Consider the following 25,614-nt stretch of genomic DNA (forward strand, 5'->3'; position numbering starts at 1 on the left):
GAGGGCCAATCAGACCGCGGGGGCGGGCGGCGGGTAGCGAGGCGAAGCGGCGAGCGGGCAGGGTTGGGTGCGCCGCGCTGGCCCTGGTGTGGGGGCAAGGACAGGGATAGGGACAAAGACGGGGATAGGAACAAAGACGAAGACAGGGACAGAGACAAAAACAGGGACAAAGATAGGGACAGGGATAGTGTGTTTTCCCTTCCACGCAGCAGGAGTGTCCCCTGTTTGCTCCTGCGCTGTACAAATGCCCATTATGGCGGTCTCTGCCCTCCCCCGTCAGCACAAGCAGACATTTTCCCCACGCAGCCCTCGCTGCCTGCCGCCATCCCTCCTCCCTCCTCCATCCCCCTGCGGCTCCCCCACCGCCGGGGTTTCGCCCTATAACGCCCCAAAAGGAAAAGGGACGGGCGGCGGAACGCGGGGCGGGGGCCGCGGGGTGCGGGGGGAGCGCTTTGGGCGGCGGACGCGGCTCTGTGGGGATGAGCGCGGCGGGGTCCAAGGTAATGGGGTGGGAGGTGGATTAGGTCGGAAATTAGGAGAAATGAGGAGACATTTCTTCTCAGAAAGGGCCGTCAGGCGTTGGGACGGGTTGCCCAGGGAGGTGGGGGAGTCCCCGTCCCTGGGGGTGTTCAAGGCAAGGTTGGACGTGGTGCTTGGGGACATGGTTTGGTGGGGGACAGTGGTGGTAGGGGGGTGGTTGGGCCAGGTGATCCTGGAGGGCTTTTCCAGCCCTAATGATTCTGTGACAGGCCCAGATTCTGTTACTGGTGATGGGTCTGGAGGTGTAGGGCCTCCCCACCCCTCCCTGGGAGCCCAGGGACCACCCCAGTGCCACAGGGTCCAGGACAGCCCCCAGCCCTGTCACCACCATCGGGGACCCTTCAGCTCTCCGGTCCTCCCCACGCCGTATCTCTCTGGTGGCGAGGTGAGGGTGTCAACCAGACGCAGCCCGCCAGGGCTGTGGTGACGGCAGAGCAACGCTCCCTTTTTCGCTCCGCCATGGCCGAGCTGCGTTGTCGCCGGTCCGCGCGGAGCTGGGGCAAGCGCAAGGGTTGTTCGCGTGGCCGTCGTAGCCCGGAGACGTTGGGGCGGTGCGAGGGGCGAGTGGGATCTGTAACCGCAGGGAGGAGGATCTCCAACCCCGACTCCTTCAAAGGAAGGTGAGGGGGGTGCGGGAGAACCTCGTCGTAGTCACCATCACCCTCCTCCTTTGTCACTTCCCTCTGCGTGGCGGTGGTGTTGTGGGGAGCGGTAGCCGTGGGTGGATCGGGAGGTTTGTTGGCGCGTTCGGAGGGTTTGGGGTGTTGTTTCGAGGGGTATGTTCTGGGAGGCGCCGCTGAAAATTCACCGAGCTTGCTTTGTGACTGCGGTGCAGGTGCTGTGCCTGAAGAAGGGAATGCTGCTGAAGCAGGTGTTCGCTCTTAGCAGGTGAGTGGTTTGAAATCAAATCTGTTAAACAAAACACAGCATAAGGGGTTAAGAACACTTGATCGCTGCTACAGACTGGGTCAGAAGACATATACAATTTTAAAAAGTACTGCTTGATAAGGAAAGTTTTCTAATTGTGGAGGGAAGACTTTCAGCTGAAATCAGGGAGGTGAAAGACCTCTAGGATGAGGACAGGAGAGAGTCTCTGATAGCAGGATCTGATCCGTGGCTGATGGATTTGAGGCTTTGCTGAGATCGGCCAGATATGTAGCGTTTCCATAGCTGTATGAGATTGGAGTTTTAATGATTATCTTGTTTCCTACAGATAATAATTGTCTTGTTTCCTACAGAGCAGCAACACCCCGAGAAAGCCGTCTGTGTGCTGCAGGTAAGGCTTCTCATCAATCCCATGCAAGACAAACTTTATCTACATAAATATTTCACATTTGAGTGTTCACGTCTCCTTTTGATTTTTTTTTGTCAGTCACATTTTGGCTGGTTAAATAACCCCAGCGCGTGCTGTTGCGCTTCCACCTATACCTTTTTTTTCCCTAACCTTTTCTCTTGTTTCCCCTTTCTTGGCTGGGCAGATGCTCCTGTTCATGGCGTTACGCTGCAGGGTGGCACCAGCCAGCCCCTGTTGCTCTACTGCTGCCCAGGAAGTGAGTTATGCCCACAGGAGGTTCCACTTTAACATTTGTTGAGCTGGTGGAGTCCTCTGTTTAAATTTGAAGTAGAATTTGATTTTGACATGGAGGCAAAGTGTAACCAAGTGGCTTAGATCCTTGGTGCTCAGTTTCTCTTTGCTGTTCTGAGCTTCGTTTATTAAAATGAAAGCTGTGGAGGGTTTCATTTTACTCTGGAGAAGGAAGTATAAATAAAAGCTGATGCCATTTTGATTTGGCTTCCTAGCATATGAATATTTGAACAGGCTGGATTTAAAATTAAGCGGGCTCAGATCCATCATAACAACATCGCTGCTGTCACGTAAGAGGAGACAGATGCAACGTTTCTTTAGGATCCTCACCATCCACTGGTGCTGACAAGCCTGCCTCTTTTTTTTTTTTTTTGTTTTGTTTGCTTGAGAATTTGCCTGGGAAATGAGTCACTTTTAATCTCTACCTCCCTTACGGGTTGTTCCCCGTAACCGACTGTGAATTGTAGCAAGCCTGATGGGCTACACGGGCTGCTCGCGTGGGGTAGAGACCACTGAAGCCTTGGTCTGCCTTTGCCTTCCCTCAAAGAACTAAGGAGAAATCCTTGTCCCCAGCAAGGATTCTGGGCTTGTGAAGCACCCGTGGCTGTTTGTTCCAAGAGGGGATGTGTGCTGTTTGGCAGAAAACGTGTTTGCTCTGCTTTGATTTTAAGGTGGTGCCCTCGTGAGCTGCCACAGACAGTACAAATCCCGTCCTACACATGGCATTGGGAAGTATAAACATCTACTCCCGAAGGAGGTAGGCATAAAAACTCCCTTACTCTTCTTGCTTTCACCGACCCGTCTATTTACAGGCTGATTAAAACGTTGATATTATTAAATCCGTGGCTGGTGAACCGTATTAAAAAGGAGGCAGGTAACAGTTTACCGCTACATCTCTCAGTAGAAACTGTTATGAAGTACAACGCTGCCCAAATACTTTCTTTTGTCCACCACGCTCCTGTTTAAATTAACGAGTAGCCCGGGAGGGAGGAAGGTCTTCCTGATGATGAAGTTGACAAACCAACTTCAAATCGTTGAGAGCAGCTCTTATTTGCATTTAAACTTTTTACATTCCCTGAAATTTGGAAGGAGGACAGTTTTTTTTTGCAAAATGAGGTAACGATAACTCATCCAGGGAGCTGCCTCGGAGGCGGGAGCTGAAATGAAAGCAGTTTGTTTTCTCATCTTTGGTGTCTCCTGGAAGAAGAAATTAATCATGGTAGGCACGTATTTTTTCTGCGGCTTCTGTGGTTCTGCCATCCAAGAGCTGAACTGCTCAACTTGAGAACATCTGCTAAGATAATGTCAGCCCGGTTTTATAGCTAGGGAAAGCGAGCACAGATGGGCTGTGATGTGTTCAGCACAGTTCAGCAAACCTTTGTCAGATGAGAGTAGGGCAGTCTCCTGTGTTTGGCAAGGGTTAATGCGTTTTATTTCCAGCCACGTTCAGAAAAAGATGCTTTTTTATTTATTTTTTTCCTTCATACAGGTTCCAAAGAGGAAAAAGGATAAAGTACAGATGAAAGAGATAAATGCTGGGACCGAGTATGAGTACGGGGATGTCAATATCCAGCTGACTTCCTATGATATGTGTCTCGTGGAGCGTTTTGCTCAGTATGTGCACAAACTCTGCAACCAGTTCTCCGTCAGAGTGAGCGAAAGGTACAAAGGACGTGGCTCTGTGCGTTTGTCATCCCGCGCAATCGCGGTGCGTCGTGAGGCTTGTAGACGACGACGCCTTGCGGCAAAGGGCACGAGATGATCCTTGTGATAGATTCCCACGTACAAATCCAAACCTTATGTCATCTGCCCGGTGTTCTCTGCTAGCTCTCTTGCTTGTCTGTGGAGTTTTTTTATTTATGGGAGGCTGAAACAGAACTGTTCAGGCACTGAACAAACCTCAGGGAAGAAGTGTAGCTTCATTCCTCTGAGAGAAAAGCTAAAGCGTGGGGGTGCTGAGCCCAGGAACGCGGGCATAAATATTGCTGACTTCCGCTGCTGTTTTTTTTTCTTTATAGCGTTTCATCCAGGCTCGTCCCTCTGCACGTACGTCGTGCAACAAGCAAGTGGTGCTAAACAAACCAGCGTGAGCTTGGGAAACCCAGGGTGAAGGTTTTGGGAGAGCTACCCGCAACGTTAGCTCAGTAGCGGGTGCCTTAGTAAAGGATGCTTGGGTTGCACAGATCTCTGAAGCAGGTGCACCCCTGATGGCACCTTTGGTGGTTTGAGTGAGTTCGAAGAGTGTTACAGAGCTTCTTGGCTTCTGCAGTGCATCTGAGGAGCTGTAGTCACCGAGAGAAACACTATGTTGCTATAAGGAAGTAAAAATACTAGTGGCAGTTACTTGAAATGTCCCTCTTCAGGTGTACCTCTGAGTATAAGCGGTGGTTCAGGCTTTGTGCTGGTTAAAAAAGACCAAAAAGTCATTTTTCTTCCTGTTCATCCACTGTGCTGAACTGACAGACGTGGATCTGAAATCCAGAATTCACAGATCGCTTGTTTGGGGTCTCTCTGTGACACCTCGTGCACTAAAAGCTGAGGCACGTCAGCGTCTCCCAGGCATCTATCAAGAGGGATACGCAGCAACTCTGAAGAAATTCTAGCGCCGTCCGTGGTGATGTGCTTGAAAGGGAAAATCAGGGAAATCCCCCAGCCTCAGGCCACTGAAAGCACTTCCAGCGTGAAGTGTCTTCGCCTCGCCTCGTGCCTGTGCCCTCTGAGGCCGGACTCGATGTGCGAAGTTCAGTGTAGGCAGAAAGAAACGATTTGTGCTTTGAAAGCCTCGCAGTCGGCGAGGGGGGGAGAAGGAAATACTCTTCCGGGTGAGAAATGGGAGCAGGCGGAGGTTGTGAGGTGGTGCTCGGAGTGGCACGGGAGATCAGAGGCAGGTGTGGCGGTTCAGCCAGAAGTTTTGCTTGAAAGCTCCCCTTCAGTTATAAAGAAATTAAAAGTTCTCTTCCTGGGCTGGTGTTTGTAGCTGAAAGAGGTTTCTTCTGGCTCTAGTGCTGCAAGCTTCCCCCTTATCTCTTTCCAGTAAAACCCCCAGCTTCTGCCAGGGCTTGATTTGCACGATCCGCTGTTTGCATAATTAATTTCTCATGAAAAGTTAATCTCCTTCCACGTTCTCTGCTGCTGGAAGTTGATTCATTCCCGTGAGGTAGCGCCGATCCCCCCGTCCTAAGCCCTCACCTGTGCTTCCTGCAGCTACGCCATGCCCACCAAAACCAACGAAGTGCTGTTCTTGGAAGAGCGAGGTTCCAAAATGCAGCTGGACGCCGTCCTTACTACCCACCAGAGGGTCATCCAGGTACGAGCTGGGCTTTGTTTCCAGCGCTGCGGTCCGTGTGCGGCACCTCCTCTCTCAGGCTCTCAAAATCCCGTTGACAGCAGGAGTTAAGTCCCAAACTTGTGTCATTTGTGTGTCATTTCCGCATAAATGGAAGCGCTAAGAAGTCTAATTAGATTTCTTGGCATTTCTACTCAGAAAGCAGAAGACAGAGAAGGGGTTCCTGGATTGTCTGCCTCAGCCAGATGTAGTACCTGTTTTATGCAGAGTGCTTGACAGAAGGGGTAGAAAAATCACGTTTGAGGAGGAACAATCAGACAAACTCGATGAAATGGAAAAATACTGCTAGCATCAGCTTCAGATTTTATACAACTGATTGAGATAAGCACTTCTGCTAAATGATTCTTTCCTCCTGTGTAGCGTGTTCCTTGCTTAGAATTACGTTCTGAACCTTGAGGCAGACTTTTTCTCTAGGGAGTCAGCGTGAGGTTAATGCTGGAGCTTGCGGGTTTGCCCCGGCGGCTTTTTATTAGCCTCACCTGAAGTAAAGACGACCTTCGTGCGTGGTTAAGACTCCCTGCATCTACTTCCACGCGTCTGCGCAACGTGGAAAAGGGGCTAGAAGCGTGCTTCCACTGAGAGTGAACAGCGCGGTAGAGCCTGCGGGGCTGAAAGCTGTCACGCAGGTGGAGGAGGGGGACGGGAAGCACGGCGTTCACAGAGGAGAGCCAAAACAAGAGCTCGGGGCTGTGCCGCGCGTGACGGGTGAGCACGTGAAACAGCCTGCTTCCATAACGAAGTGGTTGACAGCCCTTGGCGCGCGTTGGAGTGGACTCTTCCCGTGCTGTTAGTAAAAAAAAACCACAAACCAACCAAGTCCGTTCTGCGTTTGGCATTCTGCTCCCGCAGTACTTCGTTTATCCTTTCAGGTCAGCGGGTTGAGTTCAACGTTTGCTCCGATACTGCTGGAAATCGTTCAGAGCAACCAGCCCGAAGGGGTCCATCTGCTAGTGAAAGAGGTACGTTTCGTTTCACTGGCGTCTCCGCGTTTACAAAGCGGCTGTGGTGCTTGCTATGAATTTGCTTGGAAAAGCACGGGACCTGTTCCCGAGGCTGCCAGCGTCTGCTCGAGACTTACGGACACCCAAGATCTCCCAGAACCAGGCCCTCACTTGATCTATCAAAAGCTGTTCCCTCTAACACCTGCTGAGTTTTATTTCCCTTTTAGCCTTCTAGAATTAGTGCCGCAGAAGGCGCCTTCCCAGCCAGGCCCAGAGATTTGTAGGGGATGGCGAGTTACAAGTTGTTTTCTTTCGCTCGCGCGGATTCCCTGCGAGTCAGAATCCACAGCCGCTTGTGTGGGAATCATCAGGAATTGCGTGGAGCAGTTGGTAGCAAAGCTGAGATGGGAAAGCCAAATACTGCGCCCCGTTTTGAGGGAGTTCTGGAAGGGGTCCTGCTTGTTTTCTGCAGAAGGGGAGGTTTTTTTTATTCAGGGAGGAGATTTTTGCAGCAGGAAAGGGAAAGCAGTACGCTAAATTCAAATGTGAAAGCAGTTCCCTTCGTTGGCCTTTGTAGCATATTTAATTATTTCCGTATCTGCAAAGTGGAGTAGAGGAGGAGGTCTCTCGAGTCCAGTAATCTGCTTTGCTTTGGTCACAGTCCCATCCCTGCCTTAGGACTGCCTTTTCTTTTTTAAATTTTGGCTGATGGCTCTGCCTCTGGAGGGAGAGCTGTGACATTGTGCCATTTGCATAGTCATCGCGGTCTGATGCAGGAAGCCCTTGGGAAAGACCCAAGCTGGCTCCGTGAGACTGGCAACGCAGAAGAGATCTGAGCTTCGGGACGCTCTTCTGAAATTGTGGAGAAAGAGGCAGGTCTGGACGTCTTCAGCTGACTTCTTGAGCACGACACCAGTGCTCTCTCTTCCAAAATGGAATTTCTCGCTTGAAGAAAGCGTGCTTTGCTTTGGTAGCTGCACTTAACACACGGTCAACAGCTTGCCCCAGTTTTCTGTTTACCCTGTGGTAAATTTTGGTGCCTCCTCACCTCAGTGGACCTGCGGCAGGTAGCTGGGTAAGGAGGAACCGACGAGCCTGAACTGCCGAGCGGCCGCGCGGTGACGACGCACGGCCTGGTGCTTGCCAGGAAGGCGTCCCGCTGGCTTCAGTTGGCTTTCTTTCATTCTACTCTTCGTCGATTCCTCTTTAGGAGAGGGTTTATCTTCCTTTTGACTCGGAAAAAGTAATCAAGGTGATCTTGATCTGCTTGGTTTTCACCTCCCTCCACAGCACACAGAAGCTGACTTCAAGAGCCGGTTGAAGGCCCGACCCGAACTCGAGGAGCTGCTAGCGCAGATGAGCTGAGAGGAGGAAGAACACTCCGTCCCTTTCAGAGCCATCCCTGGGAGCGTGATGCTTCTCCTCTTCAGCTGCTCGAGCCTCCAGAAGGTGGCTTTACGAGCGCTGTATTGATAAATTTGTGACTTCAAAGAAATTTCCCCTGTTGTCAAGCATCCCGTCTCAATAAAAAGAAATACATGTGTTTATAACCGTCTGTTTGTTTTTTTTTTTTTTCTCTGGGGGAATGGGGTCCACAGTGAAATGTTTCACTTTTCTCAGTTCTTCTGTTCTTTTTCTGCATGTTTTGCTTTTGGTTTGTGAACGTTTCTGCAGGTTTAAGCCTGCAGAAATCGCTAGGTCGTTGTGCTAACCTGCACTGCTTGCTGAGGCAAATCTCTGCTCGAATTTAGAGTCGAAGGCTTAGACTTCATGACTTAGAGATCTAGAATCGGAGAACCGGTTGCCTTTTGTCAGTCAAAAAGGTGGCAGCCAGCAGGGACTTTGCTACGAGGAGGAGCCCCTGTCCTCCCAGCCCAAACGCAGACTCCTGCAGCCACTCTCCTGTCGCTGCAAGCAAATTCTCCCGGATGCTACTGACGTGGAAGGGGCCATCCTGCTCTTTACTGCAGCTGAAGGCTGGAACACGGCGTTATTCTCGTACAGCTGCTTCAGTCAGAGCTTTGCCAACACGAATGGAGCCTCGGAGCCCTGGGAGGGTTGGGGATGATCATCCCCGAGCAGCTGAACAATCACTGAGTAACAGCAAAAAGCCTCGGAGGGCAGAGGCAGGAAGGTTGGAGCCGTTTGGCAGGCAGCGTGTGCAAAATCACTCCTCCGTTTCTCATTTGCCTTTCACGCCACAAAGGACGCGTTTTCCCTTGGATCTCTGAAGTCAGCCTTCTTTTTACAACAGCTGTTTGGGAGGGGAGAAATGGGTGTGCCTTGAAAGGACCAAGTGCAAAGGAGGTTGGGGAATTCCCCAGGACGGTGCCTGTCGTCCACGCTTGGGCAGGGAGGGCAAGTAAGATCCAAGTCTGATTCCCTTCTTGTGTTTGTTTTGTGCCAGGGAACCTTCTCGTGTATTAGGGGGAGATGTGCCGCTGTTGGGAAGGCAGAATTAGGCCGAGTTCACAGGTTTCCAGACCTGTAAACTCGACCTCATTCTTACAATGAGCACACGTGTGAAAATCAGGCTGCTTTCACCAGGAGCTCCCTGGTGCTGAGAATTTCAGCCCTGCAGCAGCAGGAAAGCCAGAGCGTTTTATTCTGACCGCGTCTAGGCTCCGACGCGGGGAGCGAGACCGCGCCGGCTCTGCTCTCCCAGCGCCCCAAGCTGCTGCGGGAGCTGCCGGCAGGTTCGGGAAGCCGAGACGAAAGCTGTTCGCAGAGCCGCAGCCCGCCAGCTCTGCGCCCCCACAGGAATACTGATCAGCCCTGCCACGCTGCTGGAATTCAACAAGGGACCGCCCGGCTCCTTGCCCTAGCTCAGCACCAGCAGGGCGGAGGGACGCGGGACCGAGGGTGTCCCGAATTTGGCTGGGCTGTTCGGCCGGGTATGGCCGTCCTGTAAAACCCACCAACGGGTCACAGCACCCGGGTTTTCGCTCCTTTCCTTGTGTTTTTAATCGTGAAAGCCAGTGGCGAAGGCTGTTTTTAGTTAGGCTGGGATCTGATCATGCCGTCTTTTGGGTAAGTACGTTATAAACAAGTCTGAGCCCCGACTTGATGGATAGTAAGAGGAAGTTAGGAAAATATAGGATTTATTGATGCATTTCATTGGGAAATGAGCAATTTCCCTGCTGTATCTGGGGACGTCTGATGAGAAGAGAAATCTCCAGAAGCAGATGAAGGCAGTGCCTTCCTGCCTCCAGCAGCACCGCTCTCAAGACCAGCTTCACTAAGGTTTCTTGACCAGGAATGAAAAGCTTCCCCCGGTTTTGGGGTTTGGGCTGCTGAAACGCAGCCACTCTGCAGGCCCCATCCTGGGAAGCTCCCCCGGGGCCAAAGCTGGGGGCACATTCCCATTTCAATATCATAGGAGAAGATTTGAGTCTGTTTTTACAGCTTCTGGGCCTCGAGGTGGTGTTATGTGGGGCTGAGGCCACCCAGCTCCTGCTGCTGTGCCAGGAGGAACGAGGGAAGGCTCGTGGCCCCATGAGAGCCCCCAACCCCTTCCCTCCTGGGGCTTCCCAGAAGGTAGCACCCCCCCAAATCCCCGTCCCACAGTACACGAGGTTATCGCCGCCAGGAACAGCTTCAGGAAGGTGCAGAGGAGGGAAATCCACAGCAGGGCAGTGCCAAAGCCCTGCGTGGCCTGGTGTGAACCCGCCATTTTGGGATGCTTTGGGCTGCGACGCGCCCCGCTGCCTCATCGCCGGCCACCCCGGAGCGAGTACTTTGAGTAAATCTTTGAGTAAAAGTCCCGTGAGGAGTGGCTGAGGGACCTGGGGGGGTTTGGGCTGGAGAAGAGGAGGCTCAGGGCAGGCCTTATTGCTCTCTGCAACTGCCTGAAAGGAAGGGGTGGGGAGCTGGGGGTCGGCCTCTGCTCACAGGTAACCAGTGATGGGACCAGAGGGAACGGCCTCAAGTTGTGCCAGGGGAGGTTCAGGCTGGAAATGAGGAGACATTTCTTCTCAGCAAGAGCGGTCAGGCGTTGGGACGGGTTGCCCAGGGAGGTGGTGGAGTCCCCGTCCCTGGGGGTGTTCAAGGCAAGGTTGGACGTGGTGCTTAGGGACATGGTTTGGTGGGGGACAGTGGTGGTAGGGGGGTGGTTGGACCAGATGATCCTGGAGGGCTTTTCCAACCCTAATGATTCTGGGATTCTATAAATGTGCATCGCACCCCCAATTTCAGCCCTCCATCACCACATCGCCACAACCTCCTCCGCGCCCGAGCAGTGCGGAACGACAGGAGCCAGGAGGACGAATGACACCACAATTTAATTTCCCGGCCTAAAATTAAACGCGGATTTAACCACAACGGCAACCCGCTTAACAAAAAATAAGAGAAAAAAACATCAAATATAGCACAGCCCGCGTCTTTGGGGTGCCCCACCTGGGGGTGGTGCTGGTGCCTGGTGGGGGATCCCCAGGAGGGGGTTTTAGCCCTGGGGGGGGTCTCTCAGTCCCCCCGGGGATGAGCGTTGGGGCTGCTCGGGGTTCGGCTCCTCGGGGCGCGGGCGCTGCCACCGGGCCATGCAGTGCCTCAAGGCCTGGACGTGGGGCTGGCAGCGCCGCCAGTCGCGCTGCTCCGCCATGCACTCCTGCAGCGCCCAGTGCTGCGCCGTGCAGCCCGTCCGCGCGATCATCGCGTCCACGGGGTCCTCGCCTTCCTCCTCCTCCTCCTCCTCTTCTTTCTTCTCCTTTCCGGACCCGCGGCGGCTCCAGGAGTGTCCGGGCTTCGCCATCGCCCCGCTGCTGGAGGCGGGCTGGGGGTGGAGGGGATGGGTGTCGGGGTGCTGCCTCCCCCCGTGAGAGCCCTGCCTTTTGGGGGCACTCACCCAGCACCCTGCCATCACCCCGCCCATGGGTGCTCAGCACCCCCCAGGGCACCCGGCAGCCCCTCTATCCTCATGGGTGCCCAGCACCCCCCATGCACACCCTCAGGGCACCCAGCACCCATAATGCACCCATAGGTGTTCAGCACCCCGTATGCAACCCCCATGCACCCATGGGTGCCCAGCACCCCCCAGGGCACCCAGCACCGTCCCCATACACCCATGGTTGACCAGAACCCCCCAGGGCACCCAGCACCCCCCATGCACCCATGGGCACCCAGCATTCCCCATACACCCACGGGTGCCCAACACCCCCCAGGGCACCCAGCACCCCCTATACACCCATGGGTGCCCAGCACCCCCCTGAGCACCACCTAGGGCGCCCAGCACCCTCCATGCACCCATGGCTGTCCAGCACCCCCCATGCATCCTGTCAGGGCACCCAGCACCCATAATGCACCCATGGGTGTCCAGCACCCCCTAGGGCACCCATAGGTCCCCAGCACCCCCCGGGCACCCAACACCCCCCAGGGCACCCATGGGTGCTGAGCACTCCCCCAGGGCACCCAGCACCCTCAAGGGCACCCATGGGTGCCCAGCACCACCCAGGCCACCCAGCACCCCCCTGTGCACCACCTAGGGTACCCAGCACCCCCCATGCACCCATGAGTGCCCAGCACCCTCCCCCATGCACCCATAGCTTCCCAGCACCCCCCGGGGCACCCAGCACCCTCTGTATCCCCATGGGTGCCCGGCACCCCCCACGCAACACCCCAGGGCGCCCAGCACCCCCTGTATACCCATGGGTGCCCAGCATCCCCCTGTGCACCACTTAGGGTGCACAGCACCCCCCATGCACCCATGGGTGCCCAGCACCCCCCAGGGCACCCAGCACCGTCCCCATACACCCATGGGTGCCCAGCAACCCCCAGGGCACCCAGCACCCTCCAGGGCACGCAGCACCCCCAAGAGCACCCATGGGTGCTCAGCCCCCCCCCCAGGGCACCCAGCGCCCCCCATACACCCATGGGCGCCCAGCACCCTCCCCCATGCACCCATAGGTTCCCACCACCCTCCAGGGCACCCATGCACTCCCCATGGGTGCTCAGCGTCCCCCTGAGCTCCTCACCCGCCCCCACCCCCCCATGGGTGCTCAGCACCTCCCCCACCCTTGGGTGCCCCCGCCTCCGCACCCGAGCCAGCGCGGCGCGGCCCCTTTAAGCCCCGCTTCCGGGTTGCACCGCCGGGGGCGGGGCTCCGCCGCGGGGGAGGGGAGGGGCGCGCGCTGATTGGACGGCGCAGCCCCGCTTCCGCCGCGCGGGGGCTGACGGGAAGGAGGAGGGCGCCTCGCCAAGATGGCGGCCGCGCTGCGCATCCAGAGCGACTGGAGCCGGGCCCTGAGGTGGGCGCCGGGCCCGGCCCCGGCTCCTTCCCCCCCTTCCGGCCCCTTCCCCTCAGGGACCGGCCCCCGGCTCAAACCCGCTGCTTTTTGTCCGCAGGAGGGACGAGGGCGAGGCCTGGCTGAGCTGCAGGAGCCCGGGTGAGCGCTGAGGGGGGGCTGAGGGGGGGAGGGGAGGTTTTTGGGGGGATGGGGGGTGGGGAGCGGGTAAGGGGGCGGCTGGGGGGGTCCTTAGGGGCTTCGGGGGGGTCTTTAAAGGGTTGGGGGGGCTTTAAGGGCTGGGGGGGGGTCCTTAAGGGTTTGGGGGGGGTCCTTAAGGGTTTGGGGGGGGGCTTAAAGGTTTGGGGGGCGTCCTTAAAGGTTTGGGGGGGTCCTTAAGGGCTTGGGGGCAGGTTAAGGGCTTGGGGAGGTCCCTTAAGGGTTTGGGAGGGGTCCTTAAAGGTTTTGGGGGGGGTTTTGTAGGTTGAGGAGAGGCTGGGGTGGTATATGAAGGCTTTTGGGGGGGGGTCTTTGTAGGCGAGGAGGGGCGCTGGGGGGGAACTTAAAGGGTTGGGGGGGGGGAAGTCTTGGGAGGAGGGCCTTAAAGCTTTTGTAGGGGCTGGAGAGGGGACATTAAAGGTTTGGGGGGCCTTGGGGGGGGCTGGGGGTGTACTTAAAGTCTTGGGGGGGGGTCTTGGAAGATTGGGGGGGTGGAGGAGGGGCCCTTAAAGTGGGGGGGGGGGCTGGAGGGGGTCCTTAAAGGCTTGGGGGGGCCTTAGGGGATGTCCTGAAAGGCTTGGGGAGAGGGCCTGGGGGGGGTCCTTGGAGGCTGGGGGGGGGGAGAGTGTCTTAAAGGCTTGAGGGGAGGAATCTTGGGGGCATCCCTTAAAGGTTTTGGGGGGCCTGGAAGGCCTAGTGGGGTCCTGGGGGGTGTCCTGAAAGGCTTGGGGGGCCCTGGGGGGGATCTTTAAAGACTGGGGGCAGGAGTCTTGGGGGGGGGGAGGGCTTTAAAGGCTTGGGGGGGGTGCTGGAAGGCTTGGGGGGGTCCTTAAAGGCGGGGGGGGTTGAAGGGGGGGGTCCTTGTGGGCTGGGGACATGTGGGGGTGCCCCTGTGGGCTGGGGGGGGGGCCGGGGGGGGCGGTTGGAGCTGAGGGCCGCTGTCCCCGCAGGGAAGCCGACGCTGTACGGCAGCCTGACCCGCCGCGGGCTCAGCGCCGAGGGCGTCCCCGACATCGCCGCCTCCGAGGGCTTCGTGGTCGGGGAAGTCACCAAGGTGCCGGGGCTGGGGGGGGGGGGCGAGGGGGGGGGACGGCCAAAACCTGTCACCCGAGGGACCCGGAGGGATCCCGAGCTGCTCGGGGCCTCCCCAGCAGCAGGCGGCGACTGGTTTGGAGCCGCTCCGCTCAGCAGCGTTCCAACAGCACTAACAGCTCATGTTTTTCCCCCTCTCCTCTTCTCCCCCCTGCAGAAAAGCATTCTCATTTCCTGCCCTCACGAAAACGCGTCCACAAAGTTCCTGGCGCCCTTTGCGACCTTCTCCAGGATCCACCAGAAAAGCGTGAGTGCCCCCCTCGAGCGGGGAACCCGGCGGTGGCTTTAAACGGCTGATAAAACCTCCCGGGCCTCAGACACGTAATCGGGGTTCAACTTCCCAAAAAAAAAGTCCGAGATCCTTTAGACGCTCGCGTGGATTTCCAAAACGAACCCGTTTATTCTTCTAGCTACTCACGACGTGTGTGATTCTAGGATATTGGAAGCTTTGAAGGATCGAATTTGTAAGAAGCCAGACCTTCAAACGCGACCGGTAGCGAGGGCTGGCTTTGGGCTGGGACTAAAAATCTTTTTTTAAGAGAATCCCAAGCGATTTCAAGCCACGAGAATCCCGATTTCCCTGTATTTCCTAGGATATCGGTATTTTTTTTCCTATTAAAGTCTCGAGGTGAGCGCTGAAGTATATTTTAGCGCGTTCCTGCGAGGGGATGGAGTAGGGATTAATTGTCGAGGGGTCCGAGGGGCTGCCCGTTGCCGCAGGCACCAGGCGTGGCTCTTGCAGCACTCGCAGTTAACTCCCTTTTTTTTTTGAAGCGTTTTCTTGCATTTCTTCTTCGCGTTTCAGTAATCACAGGGCGACCCGTGAGAATAATCACAGAAACGAGCGCGTTTCAGTAAAAGAGGCAAAACCAAGAGGCTCCGGGCACCGAGCTCTTCGTCCCTGGTCAAAGCCATCCCCGGTTTGTAGGGCCTGCCTGCTCTCGTCTAACGAAGTTGTGACGTTTGCCACACGACCGCGTTGAGCTCCTGCTCGCAGGGTCAGTGGAGTGCTCAGGGCTCGATTGTTGCATAAAATCATCTGTTAAACGTCAAGAATTTAAACAGTAGAATTCAAAGAGTAGAAAAGCCCAGCTTGCACGCTTGAAAAAAACAAAACAGGGCACGAACTTGGCGCTTTTTTTAATAAAAGAAGTAAATCTTCTTTTAAATCATTTTTTAATCATTTCATAAATCATTTTTTTAATCATTTTTAAATCATTTTCTTTTAAATCGTCTTTTTCGTTGCACCTCGCTCAATCTGGGCATACACCAGGTGCAGCTCCTCGCTGAGCGGTGCCGCGGAACGGCCAGTTCAGACCGAAAACTTAATTTTTTTTTCGCGGAGTAGGCGTAGCTCGGCCCCGCTGGGGAGCGCTCTGTGTTTGCCGAGGCGGAAAAGGCCCCAGGAGAAGCGAGCTGGGCTGAAGGGAGTCCCCCAAAGGCTTCCGGGGCCGTTGCAGCCCAGCTGCCCCACGGTTTACCGAGCGAATCGTTGCGCTAAACCCGGCAGAAAGCTCTGGAAAGGTGGGCTGCGCGGTAACAAAGCTCAGCGGCGACGTACACCGAGGTGTGTACAGCTGCACCTCTCCCCTCTGCAAGGCGGCTGAGCTTCAAGCTGGCGTGCTTAAAGCCGAGCTTAAAACTCGTCCCGTTTACCTGCCGCCTCCTGTTCCGAGCGCTCCTGCACGTCTGTAGCCCTCCGGGAAGCTCGCGGACGCGTCAAACGGCGGCGGGGGGGGGGTTTCCTTCCTGCTTAAACGTCCTCCGCAGGCTGCTTTTTGCTTGAGAGGGAGCAAATTGCCACGGGTCGGGTCAAGAAAACGGTAACGAGCTGCAAGTGAGCGTGCCTAACGGCTCCTGTAACGGCTGAGCCGTTGCCTCGTGCTTCCAACTCCGGTTTGAAGCTTTTTTTTTTGGTTGTTTTAGTTCCCAAACCCCGCTTTTTTTTAAGTTGAGTATCGATCGTCTCCCTCAGCAAAGCCCCCTCGCTAATTGGGGCGATTGCCCGTGGTGGCTCAGCGCTCCTTGCTTCTGCCCCTGACTTCGGCCGCCGCAGTAGGTCGTTCGAACCCCAAAGCCGCGAGCGCGCTCACCGGGGAGCTTCTGAAGGTGACGAAGCGTGGATCCGGCAGCCTTCGGGATCTCGCGAGGCCCGGCAGCCGTTCCTCTGCGGAGCCGTGATGGTTCTGCGGGTTATTTTTTTTTACAGGGTGCGGTGCCGGTGCTCCCCCTGCCCCTAACCTCGTTCTAACAATTTCAGCAGGCGCTTCGCCGACCCCTTCAGCGTCGCCACAGCCCGTACTGGAAATTATCTCACTTGCAGGGTGCAGAATGCCAGTCGCCTTGCGTCCTTTTACCCGTATCCAAAAAAAAACCCCTGCCTTTCTTAACCGGCAGCGGTAAACGTTGCGTGGTGTGGGGAAGGCGATCCTTCGGCAGGCGTGGCAGCTCGACGTCTGCCTCCCGAAGGAGTCAGGTGGCCCGGCAGAGCAGGCGGCTGTTAATCCCGCGGCGGGGCGACGTTAATCCCGCGGCGGGGCGACGTTAATCCCGCGGCGAGTCCGACCCTCCGAGGAGCCGGCCCGCCTGCGCGAGCAGTCAGTTCTCGCTCAGCGTTTCAGAAGACTTTGGCTTCCTCAACGTCCGCGAGGATACCTGTAGGCTCGGGAGTCGGGGCACTCGTAATATCTTGAGCTTATTTCTCAGCTGCCTACAGGAGTTGCCAGAAACATCGGGATTCCTGCTTCACCTGGGGCAAACCTCCGGCGCATCCGCTCTCTCTGCGGGCTCCTGACTCGGCGTTCCTTTTCCCTCCCCGCTTTGCGGATCTCTGCAGAGAGACGGGCAGAGAACAACAATTTCTTTGTCAAATTTGTGGCGATTCCAAGAAATCCGTGGGGTTTCGTGCCGGGTCCCGGTCACCCAATTCATTTGGGCGCTGGCTGCAGCTCGGCCCGGAGCAGCGGCTCGCTCCCGAAGGCGGAGCGCAGCGAGCTGTGGCAACAGATAAATCAGGGGGGGGCTTCTTTTCACGCTGTCCTGGTGCTCAGGATCCGCTTGGGTTTTGATTTCCTAAAGGAAGCCTTAGTTAAAAATCTCAGAAAACGCGTTGAGGGTTTGAGGGGGGAGAGCCTGTGCGTCCTAGCTGAAGGGTGTTAAATGTTAGGAGGCTGTTACCAGGCTGAAAATGTATGTAAGGAAACTTTCTGTGTTGTGAAGAGTCCAGCAAAATGCTTTTGAGGAGAAATACTTGGGTACAGAATCCTCTGAAGCCGCTATTTGTTGTTTCGCCCTCCTGCAGGTTACCTGCCTTGACGTTTCCAGCGGCGGAGGGCTCGGCGTGTCTGCCAGCACGGACGGGACCATGAAAATCTGGCAGGCTGCGAACGGAGAAATAAGAGTAAGAGCGGGTGGCTTTGGTGCTTAAACCTTGTCTGAGATGTTGCCGAAATCGTTCAGGCACGGCTTTGGTCAGGCCGTTCCCCCACCGCCTTCTGGGGCCGGAAAAGACTTCGGGTTTTGATTGACGAGCTCGTAGAAATTTGACGTCTCGGAGGTTTTCTGTCATGCCTCCCCCAAAAAGAACTGAAGCCCAGCGGGCCGGGGGAGAGCCCCCGGGGTGAAAAATGAGAGAGGGTGCTTGGGATTTACGGCCGGGGTGCTGGCGGTAACTGCCAGCTCCTCGCCCGCCCGGTACGAGCACCGAATTCCCTCTGAAACGAAGAGAGAGGGAGAGAAAACTCTTGCCCCCTGACGGATTAACCGCGTCGCGGCTAGCTGCCTTCTGCTCGGGCGTTTCTTGCAGCTGCTGGGCAGAGGCTGAAGGCGTTTTAAGGCGTTATTAGAGAGAAACGTGCTGCCCCTCGCTGCCCAAGCGGCAGCGCGAGGCTCGAAGCGTGCCTGCTGCCTCTTTTTTTTTTTTTGCCTGCCCGCAACCAGCGGATTTGAGCTTCAGCCCTGCGCGTGACCTGAGTTTTCCGGCGTCGCGGCTCGGGAACCGCTTGGCGGAAGGGCGACGACGACGACGACGGAACTAGCACGGAGCTCTTTGTTTTTCCAGAGACTTTTGGAAGGCCATGTGTATGATGTGAATTGTTGCAGGTTTTTCCCTTCGGGCCTCGTGGTTCTCAGCGGGGGAATGGACGCCCAGCTAAAGATCTGGTCGGCGGAAGACGCCAGCTGCGTCGTAACCTTCAAAGGTCACAAAGGAGGTACGGGGGGGGCTCGGCCTTCGGGGCGCCGTGTGGCTGAGGGAGGGCTTCGGCCGCCGGCCTGCCGCGCTCTGTGCCGCGCGGGCGTCCCGAGGAGCTTTTTTTTTTGTTTTTTTAAACCCCCGGGGTGTGAACGAAAAGCTCGGCGGTCGCTGCGTGAGCCAGCTGAAGCCGCCCCTCTCAGCGACCTGCGTTTTCCTTCGCGGATTAAGGCGCAGAGGGGGAGGACGCAGCCCGTTAGCCTGCCGGAGGCGGAGGGCACGCTGTTCTTCCGGGGCGTTTCTGCCTCTCCAGAGCCCTGAGCTGCATTCAGTGGCCTTGCTGCCTGTGCTGCGCTGGGACTGCCTCCTGCTCGCTCCCAGGTCGCCGTGCTTACATCCAGTTACTCCAGAGCCTCTTGTTTTTTTTTTTCCCCTGCCCACAGGAGCGCGCAGCAGCTCGTTGGGGGCGTGCAGAGCTCGGGCAGGCGGTTACCTCACCCTGGCAGCTGCTCTCGCTGCGCACGGGCGATTATTCCTTAGGAAGGGCTGGGATAAGCTCGTTCGCCCCTGCGCTGGTGGCAGGTGTTCAGCTCTGCCCCCCCTCGTCGATCTCGCTGCTGAAAATCAGAGTAAATTTCTTACATTCCTGGTGTTCCTGCGTGAAGGATACCCAGGTCGCTTCCTGTGGCGAGTCGAGCGCTGTTCCCTCCACTCAGGGGGCAGCGAAGGACTGCAGGGGATGGGAAAGGAGCTACCAGAAAGGCTCCTGAGAGCAAGTTCCTGGCCAGAGCCTGACGCAATCTCTGAAAGGATTTGGTTGCCAGGACCCTTCATTCGGAAGCGCTGCGGGTTTACCCGCAACGCTTGAGCTGTCTAATCCTGTTTGCAAACCCGAACGCTTCACGAGCAAGCCCGAGGGAGCTTCGGACACAGCGTCAGGTGCCCCAAACCCTGCCCGAGTTCCCTCCTCCTTGAGCAGATAAAGCGGCTCTGCTCGTGCTGCTGTCGTCTCACGGGGCGCTCGGTGGCTGCCTGCCGAAAACCCGATGGACTTGAGCTTGCTCTGCGCTGAGCCGGCCCTTGTTTTTTTGTGATTTAATTGCGTGGATCCGAACTACAAACGGCCCGTAAGCGAAACGCGACGGGGCAGGGCGGCGGCTGCGGTCAGAACAACCCTGGCTGGCTCCTGGTGCCTCCGGCACCGACTTTTTTTTTGTTCACAACCCCAGCCCGAACTGCTGCCGTCGCTCCGCTGACTTTTTTTGGGCTCGTCCCGCCCTTCGAGCCCGCGATGTCGAACGTTTGCTCCTGGAGGGGAAGTGCTGGTTGAACCGAACCGTCTGACTGTTCCCCTCCGCAGAAACGCGGGGTCACCTTCCGGGCCCAAACCCGACAGCCTGCAGAGAATTCGAGTGGTTGGGGGACGCGAGCGTCCACTGAGGCTGCTCCTCTGGTGCTGCCGCTTGCCCCGTGCAGCTTCTGAGGTTATCCAGAGCTGGCAACATCTTAAGAGCGTTGGCCCAGACTCTTTTTTTTTTTTCTTTTCCAAGGGAGAGGATGGCTCTGGAGGTAGGAACTTGGCAGCCGCTGCAGTATCAGCTCAGTCCTGAAGCGCTGCCGATCGTTTCACTGACGATAACTCCCCCTTGTGCAGGGCTCCTGCTCCGTGTAGTCTTCCGGGAGCTGCTGCCCTCCGCATACCTCTTTCCAGAGGCCATGGCTCCGTGCCCCCACGTTTCGCCCCCCCGCAATTTGCCTGCCTGCAGCCTCCGTGCCCCCGCTGCGCTGCTGCTGGCGCCCTGGGAGCAGCGCCTCGGGGCTCGCCGTCGAGTGCGCGTGGCTGCCTTGGGAAGTGAGATGTTCTTCGGCCTCCGTCTGCCTTCTGTGCCGCCTCTGACCGTTGGTCTCTCCTCTGGTGCAGGTATTTTGGACACCGCCATCGTGGATCGGGGAAGAAACGTCCTCTCCTGCTCTAGAGACGGCACCGCCCGGCTCTGGGACTGCGGGCAGTCCGCCTGCCTGGCTGTCGTGGCTGACTGCGGCTCCCCCGTCAACGGCATCGCCGTGGGCGCTGCCGACAACTCGGTGAACCTGGGCGCTCCAGAAAAAACTCCCAGTGAGGAGCTTTCTCTGAAGTCGATCTTTATTCCTCTTAGTTTTTTGGTTTTTTTTTTGGCCTGGTGTCACAGGTACAATTCCGAGGGCACGGCGTGCTGCCGCGCGCCCTCGTGAGGGTTGTGAGAGGAGCTCGCTCCGGCCCTGGGGAGGAATTAAGCCTTATCAAGCAACTTGAGTGATCAGGGCTGGGGGCTTTTCGATGACTGGCCCACCTTGCTGCTTCTGGTGCCTTGGAGGCCGTTTTAGCAGGAACGTTCCTGCGGGTTCAGCAGGGGCGAGCGCAGCTGTCAGGCTCTGTTGCCCTCGCGTCTCCCTGCGGGGATGTGTTGCTGGGCTTAACCGTTCCCCTCTTGTCAGGCGAGCGGGAGATCGGGACGGAAGGGAAGATCCTGCTGCTGGCACGAGAAGACAAGAAGCTTCAAGGGGTGGGACTGCAGAGCAGGCAGCCGGTAAGGAGCCCGAGCCGCGGCAGCGCCCTTCGAAATACCCCGCCTGCAGGAGGAGGAGGAGGTCCGCGCAGGGCTGCGGTGTGCGCGTGGGGCTGTTGCCACCCGCAGCGAGCGCTCCGAGACGCAAAGCTGCTCTTACAAATCCGTCTCCGGGGCCCCAGCCCCTTGGTTTCTGCCGCAGCTGCTCCTCGGTTTGGCAGCTGAAGGACAGAACCAGGCTAAAACTAAGCCGGGCTTGGTGGTAACGCAGCTCGTGTTTGGTGTGCGGCATGCGAAGTGGCTGCCCGGAGGCGGAGGGAAGCTTGCTTTTTCTTCTGGGGTCCCACGTTGCGGTGTCCTCCTCCGTAGTTATTCCTTGGAGGAGAGGCCGAACCCCAGAACGATAAAAGGATCCTTTCCCTCCTTCCTGCTGGCTAGGTTTGGGGTGTGTGTGTGTTGGGGGGATATTGAGGGATAAGAATTACTCACGTGCTCCCTCCTCAGCGAGGGAAAGGCAGTTGGCAGGCCTCGGCTGCTGATACCGGGGTTCTCCTGGGCAGTAGGACAGAACCTCCTGCTGTAGCAGACTTCATTCCTTCTGGCCTTTGTGGGGAGGGAAAATCGGGTGGAGCCGCTCCCGCTGACCAGCCTCGGTGAGCGTGTGCCACAGGCCCAGCTGGTAAAAGCTCGCGGCATCGACCGCGGCCCTGTGAGAAGGGAATGGCCTCTGCCAACCTGGTCCCGCTGCTCCGTGCGTGTCTGGAGACAAATCTGAGCTCGGCGTGGGTCTGCCCGCCGCTGCGCGGCGCGTTTGTTCTCCAGCGGGGACCCAGGAGCGTTCACCGATGGCATCAGCTTCGCTCGCTTGGCCGGACCGGTCCTGGAGCACGTTTCTCCCGTGCATCTTGGAGCAGAGCCCTGGGGTCGTTAACCTAGCCTGGGGTTTGCCAGTTCGTGCCGTGACTCGCAGAAACGACCGTGCTGACCTCCTAAATCAATCAGTTCCTATTCCTCTGTGTCCTTTGGCTGCCTTGTCCCCGTTTGTGAGCCTCTGACACTCGTCCTGCATCCGCAGGTGTTCCTCTTTGGTGGATCCGACGCGTTCAACTGCTGCACGTTCCTCTCGAGTACTTATTTCCTAGCAGGGACTCAGGATGGGAACATCTATCAGCTGGACGTGAGAAACACAAAGTGAGTGCCCGCCTGGGGCTGCGGGTGTTTAAATGGCAAATTCTTGTTTTCCTCTGGGAAGGAGAGGCAGGTCGCAGGTGCTGGCAGACAGCGCCTCTTCCGAAGGGTGGGTACAGCCCCGAAAATGGCCCTGTGAGCGTGTGAGCACCTCGCGGACGGCTCTTTCTCCTGGGGAGCGCCGAGGGTGATGCTTTTGTCTGGCGTTAGTGATCTGGTGGGATGCTCTCTTGTCAATCACCAGAACGTCCTGAATTGGAAGGGACCCACGAGGATCACGGAGTCCAACTCCTGGCTCCACACAGGACCACCCAAAAATCAAACCGTACTTCTGAGTGTTGTCCAAACGCTCCTGGAACTCCGGCAGGCTCGGTGCTGCGACCGCTTCCCCGGGGAGCCCGGTCCAGTGCCTGACCACCCTCTCAGTGAAGAACCTTTTCTTGGTGTCTGCGTACATACAGGCAGATTTACCATAAGACTTCCAGCAGCAGTTTCTCTCCCACCAAAAGCACAGCCCCTTCCTTTTTTTTTTTTGCCACCGAGACCTAAGCGTGTAGGATTTTACCCCTTTAGTCTGCTCCTTGTGCCGGTGTAGGGCAGCAGAGAGCTGCTGAGGTCAGTTTTTAATCAGTGTCAAAAGCAAGCACTAAGTGGGAAGCATCCAGATGGTGCTTTTGGGTGGAGAGGCTCACATAAAAGTCTGAAGATTCTTTCATGCTGGGTAAGCTCTGAGCTTACGGATGTGTTTTGGTAAGGAGAATCCTTGTCTGTAATCCTGCAGGGAGGCTTGCTGGTGGTTGCCTGCTAGCTCACTTTTTATTCCCACTTCTGTGATAACATCTGTGGGACAACCGTGCTGTCTTTCCTCTGCATCCAGACAGCAGACCGCTAACTTCTGATCAAGTCCCCGTGTCTTACGTTCTGCTCACGTATCTTTTAATTGCTAGCTCACATTCCTTGTTCAGTGCTGACGCACTGGAATGGGTTCTTGACTACAGACCGTCATTTTTGTTTCTGCTTCTCTTTCTAGTGCTCCAATCCAGGTCATTCAGAGATCAGGAGCACCAGTGCTTTCTCTGCTTCCCTACCGGGATGGATTTGTTGCCAGCCAAGGTAACTCGGGTGCTGTGTCGTGGCAGTACGGGTTGTGTAATGGAATTAAGCAGTTCCGTGCTCTCGGTGGGTTGCCCTCGTAAATGAGCACTGGCTGGGCGTCTGAGCTGCTAGGACAGTTTCCATGGCACAAAGGGAATGCAGTAGGAATTATATTATGTGCTTGCTTCTTGCCTTTTTGTTTTGTTTTTTCTTGTGTTCCTCCAAAATTGGGTATCCGAGGTGCTTCTCAACCATTAGAGCCTTTTCCCATCTCACTCTCGCAGCGTGTCTCCATTTTCTTGGGCACTTCTGCTCGGCCTGTAGTGCTGGCTGTAGGAACAGCGTGGCTTATGTCAGTAATCCATGCACCCTCCTTGCTTGGTGTCTCTTCTGCTTGACCAGGTGACGGAACCTGCTTTATCATCCAGCAAGACCTTGACTATGTCATCGACCTCACCGAAGCTGACTGTGACCCTGTGTACAAGGTAAGGAACGTGGTACGTTGACGAAGGTAAAAGGTGCTGGGGAAGGCGATGCCAGGTAGCAGGCAGCTGCATTTATTTGATATTTATTTGATTCTATGATTTATCTCAGGAGTTGGCAGCCCATGCAACGGGTTCCTTCGCACAGTTGACTTTTCAGCTTTGTTTTTTTTTTTTCCTAGCTGAATAATCTTAATATTTTGCATAAGCAAATCCCGTCAGCGTTTCTCTGCGGTACGTGGTAGCATTATCACCACTGTGCAGGAGTAAAACCGAAGCGGCGGAAAAACTTCGTTGTTGGAGTAGATCTTACAGAGCCGTGCTTCTGTAAAGAAGCTGGAATTGATCTGTGCTTGGAAGATTATCAGGGTAAAAGCAACAGTTGGTGGCATAGTGCTGCCTGTCTTCTGCTCCTTGGCAGTGTGAGCCCAGAAAGTACTTGTGATGTTCTGTGTCCAGAAGCTCTGCTGAGCTTGCAGAGATCAGGAAGCGTGACTTGGGTTCCCTGGGCTCTGAACCTTGTGTTACTGATGGAAGTTATCTCCTAATTTTACACTGTCCTAGCTGCACAGTCCTCTGACCTAGAAAGACATGGTTAATGTGCAGCATCGCTCTGAGGCTGCAACTTGACCTGCAGAATTTGTATGTGAGCAAAACCCAGTCATTTTCGCCTTCAGATCTACCAGAAGACCCCTTATGTGAGCACTTGCCTGCTCACCTCTGAGACGAGTGAAGTCTCGAACTGTCCTTACAAACCTGCTAATGCTGTTTCAGGAAATGGTCACCTGCTGTTCCCTCTGTTTTTTTTCAAAAAGTCCAAAAAGGAAACCTGATTTCTGTCAGCAAGTGCCAGAGCTGGTTGTCAGGACTGCTCTAAGGATGAAGGAGAGGGTTATTTGGGCTGCCTGTAAATCCAAGGGAAATAAACTTTTTCCTCTATGTGTGAATGTCCTTCAGTGAGTTGTGAGGTACCAAGGGGAGATGGGAACGTTTCCTGCCAGATGGTGGTGACTGGTGATTGATGGAAGAGATCTGTTTTGAGAGAGGTGCCACGTGTCTTCTCTAGACATCCAGGCTCTTCTTGGGAGAAGCTGCAGGGTGCTGACCATCTCTTCTTTTATGTTTAACTGTCACGTTGAGGGATACTGTGCTCAAATACCGCTCTCTTTTTTCTTCCTTTCAGGTGGCTTCTTGGGAGAAGCAGATTTACACCTGCTGCAGAGACGGGATAGTGAGGAGATACCAGCTTTCTGACCTCTAGGCGTTGTGATCACAGAATAGCAGAGAGATGTGCTGAAATAGCTGTTCCAAGCTTATTTTCCTGTACAGTGCGTGTGAGATGTGTAAATAGAAGTGTCTGAGGCTGTTGTGATGACCAGGCTGTAAATAAAGTTTTTTGGTGGGAGGAGGCTACCTGTTAGAACACAACTCTGTTTTTTCATTGGTAAGTGTCTCTGAGGTGTTAGGTTCTTGGCATTGCAGCAATTTTTTCAATTTTTTTAAACTATTGTGTAGGTAACTGCTGTTTCTGAGGGGGGGATTAAACTGGGATTGGGTGCGATGGTTGCGATGACTGTACTGTGTTACGGACTGAAATAAAGCAAGTGCTTTCGTAACGTGTGTGGGGAACAACATTTTCATGAGAACTTTAAAAATAAAAATAAAAAAAATGAAGCACTGCCTGAGATGTTGTCTGTAGGTTCGTGCCTGGTGCGCCATGCCAAGAAGCACACAGTCAGAATCCACATGGAGGTCTTTTAATTAACTAATAAAATATATAATTCTGCAGAGTCAGGTGCTTAGTGATCTTCTGCAAAGCAAGCACACCTCTGACTTCAATCGCTGTTATTTAGACACAGCGAACTTGTGAAAACTATGTTTTGGGCTACTTTTGATCGGCTATTCCAGCTCCCCTAACTTTTCTCAGTTTGCACATTACAGAGGACTGGGGGGAGGGGGAAATGACACCAAATCCCACATCAGCATTTTGGCGGGTGTGATTTTTAAAATGTTAATGACCCCTAATGAGCAGAAGGTTACTAGAGATCAGTCTGGAGCTGTTTTTCTCCTTATTTTTTACCTTTTGTCCCTTATCTTCCTCACTTCTGCTAGCTCAAGGCTAGATGTCTCTCTGTTTTCCTGATTTTCTCAGCTAAAAGACTATACCCAAGCT

The 25,614-nt window shown here is 55.5% G+C and overlaps 2 protein-coding genes and 1 long non-coding RNA gene across 6 annotated transcripts in view; 2 read left to right on the top strand and 1 right to left on the bottom strand.

The window, feature by feature from the left end:
• Nucleotides 1-7,962, top strand: part of MRPL48 (mitochondrial ribosomal protein L48) — a 40,786-nt gene extending 32,824 nt beyond the window's left edge. Inside the window, exons 1-8 of one of the 3 annotated variants that reach the window (XM_083820962.1) lie at nt 326-500; nt 1,376-1,428; nt 1,779-1,816; nt 2,797-2,882; nt 3,615-3,787; nt 5,330-5,432; nt 6,341-6,430; nt 7,703-7,962. In XM_083820962.1, the coding sequence (XP_083677088.1) occupies nt 480-500; nt 1,376-1,428; nt 1,779-1,816; nt 2,797-2,882; nt 3,615-3,787; nt 5,330-5,432; nt 6,341-6,430; nt 7,703-7,777 (639 nt within the window). In that variant the 5' untranslated portion in view covers nt 326-479 and the 3' untranslated portion in view covers nt 7,778-7,962. Of the gene's footprint in view, nt 1-325; nt 501-646; nt 926-1,375; nt 1,429-1,778; nt 1,817-2,796; nt 2,883-3,614; nt 3,788-5,329; nt 5,433-6,340; nt 6,431-7,702 lie in introns of those variants that run through there. The other 2 variants (XM_083820961.1, XM_083820960.1) reach the window with 2 other exon arrangements.
• Nucleotides 7,963-10,675: 2,713 nt separating this feature from the next.
• Nucleotides 10,676-12,489, bottom strand: LOC310892787. The gene is made up of 2 exons (XR_014578413.1): nt 12,443-12,489; nt 10,676-11,180 (listed from the first exon to the last, which is right to left on the bottom strand). It is a non-coding gene; the product is annotated as an uncharacterized lncRNA (long non-coding RNA).
• Nucleotides 12,490-12,540: 51 nt separating this feature from the next.
• PAAF1 (proteasomal ATPase associated factor 1) lies at nt 12,541-25,126 on the top strand. 2 transcript variants are annotated; one of them, XM_083820964.1, is made up of 12 exons: nt 12,541-12,651; nt 12,749-12,789; nt 13,797-13,900; nt 14,096-14,185; nt 17,240-17,338; nt 17,999-18,149; nt 20,052-20,246; nt 20,606-20,697; nt 21,752-21,867; nt 22,895-22,977; nt 23,362-23,444; nt 24,625-25,126. In XM_083820964.1, exons 1-12 carry the CDS (start codon nt 12,605-12,607, stop codon nt 24,700-24,702), a joined length of 1,179 nt encoding a protein of 392 aa, XP_083677090.1. In that variant the 5' UTR covers nt 12,541-12,604; the 3' UTR covers nt 24,703-25,126. The 2 variants fall into 2 exon arrangements, with proteins under 2 accessions (XP_083677090.1, XP_083677089.1); XM_083820963.1 differs by lacking the exon at nt 12,749-12,789 and having other exon boundaries at nt 12,590-12,673; nt 13,775-13,900.
• Nucleotides 25,127-25,614: the final 488 nt, after the last annotated feature.

This window comes from Anser anser (assembly GCF_964211835.1).
Source record: "Anser anser genome assembly, chromosome: 1".
NCBI lineage: Eukaryota > Metazoa > Chordata > Aves > Anseriformes > Anatidae > Anser > Anser anser.